Below are 12,852 nucleotides of genomic sequence, written 5' to 3' on the forward strand. Positions count from 1 at the left end.
AAGAATCTGCAGCACCTGTTGGTCTCTATTAGATTTGACAGCCCTTGGAAAAAACAGCAAACTGGCCCCTTTTAGCCATCTTTTAAATTTTAATTGTCAGTATTTTTCCCTGTGTTAAAGCTAACAGCATGGGATCTTTACAAAGATTATTGGTTTGGATCAATGTTGAATACGCCCATCTTACTTGTCATCACTTCTTCAAATTTTAAAACAATATAAAATCATCTTATTTTAATAGAGACAATACAGTTGGACATAGTGCCAATGAAAGAATACGACTGATGTGAAAACAGAGTTTATAGCTATTGCTAATTTTCAATTTTAGATCCTGGTTGGATTTTTACAGTCACACAACAATATTTAAATGGTCAAGTGGTTTAAACCACAACTAACACATACCCTTCACCCGTAGGACCCTCAGCCCAGATGGGTCCCCATTAACAGCATACTTTAGTTTAGGCATTACAGAGATTATACCTTTGGCTTAGTTCTCAGCCTGGGCCTCTGGGTTGAAATCTGTTTTGTTTTTTTCACTTTACTATGAAATTTCATATCTAACCACTAGTTGGCAGCAGAGCATTTTGTGTTTTTGTTGATAAAATAAAGAATGTTATTATGACAAAAATGGCATAAAAATCTATTTTGAAAATGAACCAAAACTTGCTCATCATCCGCATATTGCAGCCAAGGGCTTCTCTGCACATCCAACTTTCACTTATGTTAGAAGTTTCAGGAAATTAAGTCCTATAAGTACATGCAAATTATGTGTCAACTAATTGATGATTAAAAGTTATTATTGACAACGTTAGCAGGTATGATGAGCGGTCGCGGCAGCCCTAAGGCCCCCGTACGTTACGCTTAGAATTAGCAGCGAAACTAACGACATGTTTCTGATCAGGTGCAGCACCGCCAGCAGCCGACTGGCGGCCTACGAGGTCCTGGTGATGCTGGCAGACAGCTCGCTCTCAAACCTGCGCCTCATCACCAAGGAGCTCCTGTCCATGCACCACCAGTCCGATCCGTCACTCTGCAAGGAGTTTGATGTAAGATGGTAGCTTGAAAAATATTCAGTCACTGTGTATTTTTTTTTTCTGTGTATTCATATTGTAATTTGCATCCCTCATCAGTATTTACCCCCCGTGGAGAGCCGGTCGGTCTCAGGGTTTGTTGGGCTGAAAAATGGCGGAGCCACTTGTTACATGAACGCTGTGTTCCAGCAGCTCTACATGCAGCCTGGCCTGCCTGAGGTACACTGACCTTCTATCACAGCTACGTAAACTTCATTCAGCTCAGTGGACTTACTGAGTGCAGACCTCGTTTTAGTGACTCATGTTTATGTTTTATTTTAGGCCTTCCTTTCCATCGAGGATGACACAGACCAGCCTGAGGAAAGCGTCTTCTACCAGGTCCAGTCTTTGTTTGGCCACCTGATGGAGAGCAAGCTGCAGTACTACGTGCCAGAGAACTTCTGGAAGGTAACAGACTTCAGCTCGAAATTGAGGTGAGGAGGCTTGGCTGTTTTTAGTAAATATTTACTGAAATCTGAATCTGTTGCAGATCTTCAAGATGTGGAACAAAGAGCTTTACGTCAGAGAGCAGCAGGATGCCTACGAGTTTTTCACCAGCCTGGTGGACCAGCTCGATGAACATCTCAAGGTATTGATTGCACAGCATCAGAAACTTTAACAGAAAACCACCACAAGCCAGGAAGTATTTAACTGTATTCTCAAAATGTCTTCCAATCAGAAAATGGGTCGGGAACAAATCTTCAAAAACACATTTCAGGGAATTTATTCCGACCAGAAGATATGTAAAGATTGTCCACACAGGTGAGGCACAGTTTCTTACTCTACAAGATCTCATCCTTTTTGTTAGAGCTTGAAAAGATTGCCGGCATACATGTTTTCTTCCACAGATATGAGCGTGAAGAAACCTTCATGGCCTTGAACCTCGGAGTGACTTCTTGCCAGAGTTTGGAGATCTCATTAGACCAGTTTGTCAGAGGGGAGGTGCTTGAGGGCAGCAATGCTTATTACTGTGAAAAGTGCAAGGAGAAGGTCTGTATTTAAATTCCATTAAATTCATTCACTCCACAGCATGTCTATAAAGTGATTCATCCTAAAAGCTGTGTGTTTCCTGTCTGCACAGAGAACCACCGTGAAGAGGACGTGTATCAAATCTCTACCAAGCGTTCTCTGTATCCACCTCATGCGGTTTGGCTTTGACTGGGAAAGCGGGCGATCCATAAAGTACGATGAGCAGATCAGGGTAAGAAAACATTTTTTAGCTCTTTAAAAACCGTGTCTCATGTGACAATATAAAACCTTTCTGCCGTTGGTTTTAGCACAGGACATCTTCAACCTAAAGTATTTGCTCTGTGGCCCGGTTGTCTGTGACTTACAGTTTCCCTGGGTGCTGAACATGGAGCCCTACACTGTTTCTGGAATGGCCCGGCAGGACTGCAGCGGGGAGGGAGGCGAGGGAAGAGGCGATGGCACCTTAGGAGGATCCCCCAGGAAGAAAGTTACAATTTCAGAGAACTATGAACTTGTGGGAGTTGTAGTCCACAGTGGTCAAGCGCATGCAGGACACTACTATTCCTTCATTAAAGACAGACGGTAAGACCCTGGATCTCTAGTTATCCTGACAGAGTTTAGAAAGTCCTCCTCGCACCGTCAGCGTTCGTGTGGGCTGGTTTAGGTTGTAAACCTCTCCAGATGTTTGGCTCTGGAGGATAGGAATGCTCATTGGAGTAGTGGATTATAATGAGACCACAGATGGCCAACGATTTACACGCAGATCTTATTAAAGTCGAGTTTTTGTTAACCTTTACAAGTCCTTCTCAAAATATTAGCATATTGTGATAAAGTTCATTATTTTCCATAATGTCATGATGAAAATTTAACATTCATATATTTTAGATTCATTGCACACTAACTGAAATATTTCAGGTCTTTTATTGTCTTAATACGGATGATTTTGGCATACAGCTCATGAAAACCCTAAATTCCTATCTCACAAAATTAGCATATCATTAAAAGGGTCTCTAAACGAGCTATGAACCTAATCATCTGAATCAACAAGTTAACTCTAAACACCTGCAAAAGATTCCTGAGGCCTTTAAAACTCCCAGCCTGGTTCATCACTCAAAACCCCAATCATGGGTAAGACTGCCGACCTGACTGCTGTCCAGAAGGACACTATTGACACCCTGAAGCAAGAGGGTAAGACACAGAAATAAATTTCTGAACGAATAGGCTGTTCCCAGAGTGCTGTATCAAGGCACCTCAGTGGGAAGTCTGTGGGAAGGAAAAAGTGTGGCAGAAAACGCTGCACAACGAGAAGAGGTGACCGGACCCTGAGGAAGATTGTGGAGAAGGGCCGATTCCAGACCTTGGGGGACCGCGGAAGCAGTGGACTGAGTCTGGAGTAGAAACATCCAGAGCCACCGTGCACAGGCGTGTGCAGGAAATGGGCTACAGGTGTCAGCATTCCCCAGGTCAAGCCACTTTTGAACCAGAAACAGCGGCAGAAGCACCTGACCTGGGCTACAGAGAAGCAGCACTGGACTGTTGCTCAGTGGTCCAAAGTACTTTTTTCGGATGAAAGCAAATTCTGCATGTCATTCGGAAATCAAGGATGCCAGAGTCTGGAGGAAGACTGGGGAGAAGGAAATGCCAAAATGCCAGAAGTCCAGTGTCAAGTACCCACAGTCAGTGATGGTCTGGGGTGCCGTGTCAGCTGCTGGTGTTGGTCCACTGTGTTTTATCAAGGGCAGGGTCAATGCAGCTAGCTATCAGGAGATTTTGGAGCACGTCATGCTTCCATCTGCTGAAAAGCTTTATGGAGATGAAGATTTCATTTTTCAGCACGACCTGGCACCTGCTCATAGTGCCAAAACCACTGGTAAATGGTTTACTGACCATGGTATCACTGTGCTCAATTGGCCTGCCAACTCTCCTGACCTGAACCCCATAGAGAATCTGTGGGATATTGTGAAGATAACGTTGAGAGACTCAAGACCCAACACTCTGGATGAGCTAAAGGCCGCTATCGAAGCATCCTGGGCCTCCATAAGACCTCAGCAGTGCCACAGGCTGATTGCCTCCATGCCACGCCGCATTGAAGCAGTCATTTCTGCCAAAAGGATTCCCGACCAAGTATTGAGTGCATAACTGTACATGATTATTTGAAGGTTGACGTTTTTTGTATTAAAAACACTTTTCTTTTATTGGTCGGATGAAATATGCTAATTTTGTGAGATAGGAATTTTGGGTTTTCATGAGCTGTATGCCAAAATCATCCGTATTAAGACAATAAAAGACCTGAAATATTTCAGTTGGTGTGCAATAAATCTAAAATATATGAATGTAAAATTTTCATCATGACATTATGGAAAATAATTAACTTTATCACAATATGCTAATATTTTGAGAAGGACTTGTATAATGGAAAGAAAACTAAAATCAAGAGAATAAAAAAAACAAAAAACATTTCATTTGAACAGAAATTACAACAGGTTTCTTGGTAAAAATGTATTTATGTTGAACAGCAAGGCTGCACAATAACATGAAATCCTGTAAATGCAATACTGTTGTTTTCCTTCATCATAATGTCCCCACCGATCATTGTGAGCTTCAGCATCTCAGCCACGATCAAGTGTTGGCAACAGCCTAAATATAGGCTATGTATTGTTGGCATGCAGACGGTGCATGCCTGGTGCTTGAGATATAATATCCTTCCTAGTGCCGGACAATAGAACAGTTTGGATATTTTATCCAGCAACAGAAAATGACTATATTAATGGTAACTAGGCTATTCATTTCCATATCTGACCATTATTTGTTATATGATGGGAAGAGATGGCAACCTGAGAACTTATTATATGCTTGTACTGAAGCATATCTTCACTCTCATACAGTCTTTTAATGGCTTTAGTGCATTAATATATTGTTAATTGAAGAAGTGTTTTTATACTTATTCACTTGTAATCCATTATTAAGGGAATTTTGTGAAGTTGTTGGTAAGTTTTAAAATAACGTGTTACTAATAATGTTTATCCTGATTTGTTCTTTCAGTTTGTGTTCAAACAGATGCTGTCACCTGTTAATTTGAAACTTTATGGTGATAAATATTAAAATCCTTCAGGGCAGACAAATTAATATTGCGATCATTTTATTTGTCCAAGTCTTCCAGCTCTAAAACCTAAAATTGCACCCATACAGTCCTTTACGGTTGCAGCATTGCACACATTGATCTTCAATTCAAATTCAAAAATACTTTATTAATCCCAAAGGGAAATTAAATGTTGTTATAGCTCATATTATCCACGTTTCTTTAAAGAGTCGTTGTAGATGCTGATGGCTGTGGTCAGGAAGGATCTCCTGTAGCGCTCCGTCTTACAGCAGATCTGAAGAAGCCTCTGACTGAAGACACTCTGTTGTTGTAGGACAGTCTCATGAAGAGGATGCTCAGGGTTCTCCATAATGTTCTTCATTTTATGAAGAATCTGTCTTTCCACAATGATCTCCAGAGGTTCCAGAGGAGTCCCCAGAACAGAGCCAGCCTTCTTTATCAGCTTGTTGAGCTATTTTAAGTCCCTGGCTCTGATGCTGCTTCCCCAGCAGATGATGGCAGGATGCTTGGGAGGATGATTGGGGTTGGATGTGTAATATTCCTGGTTAGATGATTACATCTGGAGCGGTTATGAACTGTAGGTATGCTATTAGAGCTACCATATTTTATGTGTGCTAGAGTTCGTTTTTACTTAAGTTAACTCCGCTTGTATTGTTGCTCTTTTTTGTTTGTTTTTCATGCCTTTTGTCTTTCTTCTTTATTTTGCTTACAGCGGAAACGCCCGTGGCCGCTGGTACAAATTCAATGACAATGTAGTGGAGGAGTTCGATATGAATGACGAGACCCTGGAGTACGAGTGTTTTGGTGGAGAGTATCGCCCCAAAGTTTATGACCAGTGTAAGTTTGCAGTGATTCTTTTTATTAGTTTTTTTTTTTTTTTTAGAGGAATTTTTCTTGAGATAAATGCTGGAGGAGACCTGATTTGTGTGTCTGTGTTTTCAGCCAACCCATACCCTGATGTGCGGAGGAGGTACTGGAATGCCTACATGTTGTTTTACCAGAAGATCAGCGACCAGAATTCACCTGCCCTGCCGAAGAAAAGTAGAGTCAGCATCATGAGGCAAGAGGCTGAGGATCTTTCACTGTGAGTCAACTTTTCTTCTTTCCTTTTTACATTGTTATGATTGTAGCGCTAGCCATCTGCACCACTGTACAGCAGGAGGCAAAATAATGGAGCTGTGAGGAAAAGATGACTCGCTTTTTTTCTCATTTTTCTCAGGCCAAAGCATGAGGATAGTAGCTGCTCCTGTCTAGTTGGGCTATGTATTACCATTATTATTATGTCCAGTGTATGAGCATTTATACCCCTTGAGCCTAAGATTGTGTCATATTGTCTTTATCTGTCAAGTGCAAATTCCCTTTTTTTTTTTTTATTGCGATCAACACAACATTGTGCCCAAGTGTGAACTGGAGGGGAAATTATGCAGGTTTTCGTTTCTTTACCAAAGATTTTAACTCTGATTGAAAGGGGGAGCACCACATTTTATAATTACAACCATCAAAAAGGTATCCCCACATCATGATGCTGCCAACACCATGTTTCACATTGAGATTAAAGTACACACAGGTAGACTACAAACGAGATGACAATGAGGGTAACTGGTGGCACTGGATTTCATTAAGGGGTATCTTCAGTAATTCACACCAGACTTTTCAGTTTGTAACGTGACAAAATATGCAAACTTTTGCTTAAATTCTAAAGTTCGAGGGTAGTTAATACCTTTGTATTAATGTCCCTGGCATTAAAACATAAAATAATGTATTCTTTTGTTATGAGATAATTGTTTCAAAGGCCATAAGGTTAGACACAAATAGCTTTGTCATCACTGCAATTTTGCCAGGTCTGCCCCATCCTCCCCTGATGTCTCCCCTCAGTCCTCTCCTCGGCCCCCTAGAGCCAACAATGACCGCCTCACCCTCCTGACACGCCTGGTTCGCAAGGGCGAGAAGAAGGGCCTCTTTGTAGAGAAGATGCCCGCCAGCATCTTCCAGGTAACGCGTCTCAGAGCCTCCTGTATAACACAAGGCCTGCTATGTTAGTCATATAAAGAGAATAGTTTAAGGCTTTTATGGTAAGATCGGCTCTTTGTGTGTTTTGCAGATGGTTAGAGACGAGAATCTGAGATTCATGAGAAACAGGGACGTCTACAACAGTGACTACTTCAGCTTCATCCTCTCCCTGGCTTCGGTCAATGCAGTATGTGTCTGATGAGGTTCCTTATTTCATGGAATAGCAAACTACTGCAACAGTAAAACATTGCTAACATAAATTATGAATTGAAGGAATTTGCTATTTAATAATCAAAACACTTTCCACAGACAAAACTGAAGCACCAAAACTACCAGCCCATGGCCAAAGAAAGTCTCCAGCTGGCTGTTCACTTTCTCTTCCATACCTACTTGCACACCAAAAAGAAACTCAGGTAAACGCACAGTCAACGTCACGTGGGGTTACACACACACACACACACACGTTTTAGAGTTTTTTTTCCCACAATTCTTGTTTTCCTTATAATTTTAAATAAATGGACCTTTTATCAGTGTAATGATCTAAAACTTTAGGTTACTTGCGTAACCCCGGTTCTCAGAGTAGCATGAGTGAGATCTCTCACTATGGGATACGCCCCTTGCCGTATTCCTCAGAAGCATTTATCTCATTACGTCAGTCCTGATTGGCTGGTGATCGCAACAGCAGCGTCATTCAAAATGAGTACTTCTTCTCGCTTCAACCCAGCAAGAAGGGTTGTCTGGTGAGACATCTCACTCATGCTACTCTGAGAACTGGGGTTACGCAAGTAACCTAAAGTTCTCTTTCATAGCATTCGTTTCGATGTCTCACTATGGGATATGGAAACTCCCGTATTGCCAGACAGCTTATCTCTAGTGACCTCCAGCGCTTGGCTGATACTATCCTATTCCAGTCAGGACCCAGGGTTTAAAACAGCTGAGGCGACACTTGGAACTGACACGTCCAACTTATAAAATCGAGCAAAGCGAGCGAAGAAGACCAGCTCGCCGCTATGTCCTGGATAGACACCCCCTTGAAGAGGGCCCAGCAAGCAGCCATGCCACGGGTGGAATGAGAACGCAGGCCCACTGGGGGCTGAAGCCCCAAGGCTTGTATAGGATAAAGCAATTGCTCCAACAATCCAGTGAGAGAGACACTGCTTTGTGATGGGCTTGCCCCTAAAAGGTTTTGCCCTGGACACAAAGAGCTGATCCCTTCTCTGGAAGTTGCTAGTCCTGTCCAAGAAGGCAGCTAGGTAAACCTTAATTGTAGAGAACGCCTTTCTCTTGTCAACCAGCTCCTGCAGAAATGACAAAATCACCCCGACAGGACTTTGAAAAGAGAGGACACCTCTGTCAGAACACCACTCTTCAAAAATTCTCCACTTACAATCATATAAAGACCTAGTGGAGGAAGCCCTAGCACTCTGAATGGTGTTTATAACGTTCTGAGGGAGCCCTGCTGTGCTCAGATTATACCACTCACGGGCCAGGCCCATAGCTTTAGGTGCTCTGGGTGTGGGTGAAACACTGTCCCCCCTACCTGAGACAACATGTCCTCTCGCAGCGGGAGTTGCCAAGGCTGTCCTCTCAGGAGCTGATATATCTCTGCCAACCAGTGCATCGCTGGCCAGTGTGGAGCTATCAGGATCAGCGTGTGGTGGTGCTCCCTCACTCTGGCTAGAGTAGGTGCAATCAGAGCCGGGGGGGAAAAGCATAAAGAAGAACGTGGGGCCAAGCATGTGCAAGTGCGTCCACTCCGAGTGGCGCATCCGATCTCGCATCGAGAAGAACAGTGGACACTGAGTGTTCTCGTTGGAGGCGAACAGGTCCACCGTTGCCCGCCCGAAACAAAACCACAGCTGTTTCACTATGGTAGGATGTAGGGTCCAATAGAGCGCCCCTGGACAGCATGTCTGCTCCACGGTTCAGAGCTCTGGGTACATGGGTAGCTCTGAGTGACAGGAGATGCCTGCCGCTCCATAAGATCAGCTTGTGAGCCAGAGTGTGCAACCGAAGGGATCGCAGTCCTCCCTGACAGTTGACATAAGCCACTGTAGTGGTGTTGTCAGTCCTTACAAGGACGTGATGACCGCTGAGGAATGGGAGGAATCGCTTTAGCGTGAGAAACACTGCTAAGAGCTCCTTCCGTACTACAACAGGACCTAGCAGCACACCCTGTTTCAGAAAGCCCGGACGATGCCTGGGGCACAGCGCTCTGACACATTCTGTTGTGACCGTCACCCTCCGTGCGCCATGACGCACAGGGTGAAGCTTGCGCGTGGCTACCCAGCGCTGAAATCCTCTCGTGGAGACAGCCGAGGCAGACGACTAAGACGACGGAAGCCATCAATTCCAGCAGCCGAAGGCCCAATCTGAAAGGAATTGATCTGAGCAGGCGCAACGAAGCGAGGCAGGATTCCAGCGTGTGCACCCTGTCTGCTGACAGACGAGCAGTGAACGAAACTGAATCCAGCGCTAACCCCAGAAAGATGATGTCCTGTGCCGGGACTAACACACTCTTCCCGTAATTCAACACAAAACCAAGTAGGTGTCGGTCGAGTATCTGCGTGTGTGTCACAGCTTCTCTCTGCGATCGAGCCGGAAGGAGCCAATCGTCCAAATATGTGGCCAAGCGGATACCCTGCTTTCTCAGTGGGGCTATAGCTGCTTCGGTACAGTGCACAAACACTCTCGGACTCAGGGAGAGGCCGAATGGTAGCACTGTGTATTCGTAACAAGACACCTTGAAAAGCGAATCTCAGATTTTTCGTGTGCGGTGGGTACACAGAAATATGGAAATAGGCATCTTTCCGATCAATCGAGGTGAACCAATCGCCCCGACGCACCAGACATATTCCATATAAAAAATGTATCCATCCTGTTTTTGCTACAGTTTTGTGTTTTTCTTTATTTTAAAAGCCAAAAGTAGACATAAAATGTGTTTGACAAATTTCCTATCGTACGTATTTATCAAAAAAAAGTTTTATTTAGCTAGACTGACGGCAAAAAGGGCTCTTTTGATTTCTTGCTTACAATGTCTTTACCAGGCGGGCCAGCACTGTGTGTGTGTGACGATTCAGCGTCCTTCATAAGGAGCAGCGTATTCACATTTTGTGCGTGTCTTCTGCAGGGTGGACACAGAGGAATGGATGGCGGCTGTGGAGGTGCTGCTGTCTAAGAGCAGCGAGGCTTGTCAGTGGATGGTGCAGTTCCTGGTTGGACCAGAGGGACGAGAGATCATCAGGTTATTACTGGCTCTCCTGATGATGTGTTGTTTAGATCCACTAGTCTCACCTCAGTAATGCTGCTCCACCTCCTGCAGCTTTAGAAAACATACCAGCATGTTTAATTATGTCTGCATGCTCGCTGATATCCTCCTTGCTTTGTAATATGGTTTGATTGCTCCAGCACTGCATCTGCATTTGGAGAGTTCCTGGAGCACTGGAGTATTAAAAACACCAATTGTTGCTTGTTTTTATCATTCTGAATGCTGATTGGCTTTAACAGGAGGCCAGTCTCTGGAATGTAAACATTCGGAGCCGGAGGGTAGTTTCCTGAAGCATGGGGGTTTGTAGAGAAATGCTTTTGGCTTAGACTATTCTGCCATGTAGTCATGGGGTGATTGTTTTATTCACACATGGGATTGGCTGTTGAGCATTGGATGTTTAAGCACTGGGAACGCCCTGGAATGTGTCTTCAAGGCCAAAAGCAGTAAAACAGAAAAAAATAGGAGAAAAACAGATTTATAGGTCTCTTTTAGAAGTTCTTTCACATGTAAGATGTTGATATTTGTGCTGCAGGGTTTGTCTGTTGGAATGCAGCGTACGGGAGGTGAGGACCGTGGTGGCGTCCATCCTAGAGAAAACTCTGGAGAGCGCGCTGCACTTCGGAGACCCGGGACTGGACAGTCTGACCGATGCCTTGCTGTCACTGCTGGACAAAGACGTTCCCGAAAATGTGAAAAACTGTGCCCAGTACTTCAACCTCTTCAGTAACTTTACTCAGAGGGTAAATCTCATCGCAGTGTGAACCCTTAGACTATACATAGGATAAAGAATGTCTACACAGAGAACTTGAAAATAAGTTATGTTTATCTGGTTCCTGCGTGCTCAGGGTTGCGGTTCCTGCCAGCTGTTGTTGAAGCACGCAGCCTACCGTCGGATGCTCATCTTCCTGTTGGGATCCAACAGGCAAAACAACCAGGTATTACCACATCATATATGGCCTGGGAAGGGGTTTAATTCTCTGCTTTAATTATTAAATATAATGGGGTTGCTTTGCAAAAAAAACTCATTTATGCCTTTATCTTTAGTCGAATTGATTACTGTGATTACAGTGTCTTCACTGGTCTGTCTAAAAGATCTATCAGACAGCTGCAGTTGATCCAGAACGCTGCTGTCCGCATCCTCACTTAAAACTAAGAAAGTGGAGCACATCACCCTAGTTTTAAAGTCCTTACACTGGCTCCCTGTATTTCAGAGAATAGACTTTAAAATACTTCTGTTAGTTTAAAAGTCACTGAATGGCTTAGCACCAAAATACATTAAGGATTTATTGCTGTTGTATGAACCTTCCAGACCATTCAGGTCTTCTGGTTCAAGTCTACTCTACATCCCCAGAACCAGAAGCAAACATGGAGAAGCAGCTATCCGCTGACCTGAAACAAACGTTCAGAAAAATGCTGAATCCAGAGCTGCATTCGTAAACTGTCAACTAAATAATAATAAATAAAGGTTAATCAGGATTTTCCACCTTGAAACAGACAGCATAAAAGACCTCGTTGTCCACAGTGAGAAGCAGTTCACTGTAAAAGAACCTCCCTGACAGATTGTGGCTGAGCTGGACTCTCCTAGAAGAAGTTAGGAAGCTACAGAACCCCAGGAAGTCTTTGACTCTTGGTCCAGATGTGGACCAGTTTTAAAAAGGAATACTCCCCCATTATCAAGACGCCCAACGGGTTAAAACGGTTCCAAGGAGTTGCCTCTTCCTCAGGGAGAAACGTTTGATATGTTAAGAAAAATATAAACCAAAAATATAACCAAAGGCCTAAAAAGCAAAAATCAAGAATTACAAAAGGTTTAAAATGATAAAAGGTTACAGAGCGCAAAGAAGGCTCTGACTCTTGGTCCAGACGTGGACCAGTTTTAAGGGAATATTCCCCCATTACCCAGATGCCTTAAGAACCAGAAGGATTCTAAGGAAATACCTCCTCCCCAAGGAGAAATGTTTGATTTTATGGTGAACAAATATGGACTAAAGAGCACTGAGTGCATCAATGAATGGGTTAAAGATTTAAACTTCCCTGCAGGGGTTCATTTAGCCTTATGATTTTATAGGAAAGTTGTGGTCGTTCATTTCAGTCTGTAGTTTCCTTTATCATGACACTGCAAAGGACTTTTTAAAATGTTTTCGTCGTCATGTAAAGCACTTTGAATTGTCTTGTTGCTGAAATGTGCCACAGCAATAAACCCACCTTGCCTTGTCTAGATTCAGTTACCTTCCAGGTCTGGATAAGTATAGGAAAAGGAAATATTTGTATTACCTGTTGTCTTTGTGATTATGTGAAGGTAAGTTGCTGCAAGCAGTGGCTTTTTTTCGCTGTCACACGGCTGTTGAAACATTTCCTCTTAAAAAGTCAAAATACATTTTCAGTTGGGTAAATTTGTTTAAAGGATTTCTCCTAATCCAAATACATCTAATGGTTCT

At 43.4% G+C, this 12,852-nt stretch overlaps 1 protein-coding gene across 1 annotated transcript in view; it reads left to right on the plus strand.

Moving 5' to 3' along the window:
• The window catches only part of usp24 (ubiquitin specific peptidase 24), a 49,071-nt gene that overhangs the window by 28,009 nt on the left and 8,210 nt on the right, over positions 1-12,852 (plus strand). Inside the window, exons 41-56 of the mRNA XM_047373878.1 lie at positions 899-1,043; positions 1,128-1,247; positions 1,350-1,475; positions 1,558-1,656; positions 1,747-1,829; positions 1,916-2,057; positions 2,149-2,268; positions 2,404-2,618; positions 5,849-5,973; positions 6,079-6,220; positions 6,978-7,128; positions 7,238-7,333; positions 7,456-7,559; positions 10,277-10,390; positions 10,947-11,154; positions 11,260-11,349. Of these exons, the coding sequence (XP_047229834.1) occupies positions 899-1,043; positions 1,128-1,247; positions 1,350-1,475; positions 1,558-1,656; positions 1,747-1,829; positions 1,916-2,057; positions 2,149-2,268; positions 2,404-2,618; positions 5,849-5,973; positions 6,079-6,220; positions 6,978-7,128; positions 7,238-7,333; positions 7,456-7,559; positions 10,277-10,390; positions 10,947-11,154; positions 11,260-11,349 (2,080 nt within the window). The remainder of the gene's footprint in view (positions 1-898; positions 1,044-1,127; positions 1,248-1,349; positions 1,476-1,557; positions 1,657-1,746; positions 1,830-1,915; positions 2,058-2,148; positions 2,269-2,403; positions 2,619-5,848; positions 5,974-6,078; positions 6,221-6,977; positions 7,129-7,237; positions 7,334-7,455; positions 7,560-10,276; positions 10,391-10,946; positions 11,155-11,259; positions 11,350-12,852) is intronic.

This window comes from Girardinichthys multiradiatus, chromosome 9, assembly GCF_021462225.1.
Source record: "Girardinichthys multiradiatus isolate DD_20200921_A chromosome 9, DD_fGirMul_XY1, whole genome shotgun sequence".
In the NCBI taxonomy this organism is placed as follows: domain Eukaryota; kingdom Metazoa; phylum Chordata; class Actinopteri; order Cyprinodontiformes; family Goodeidae; genus Girardinichthys; species Girardinichthys multiradiatus.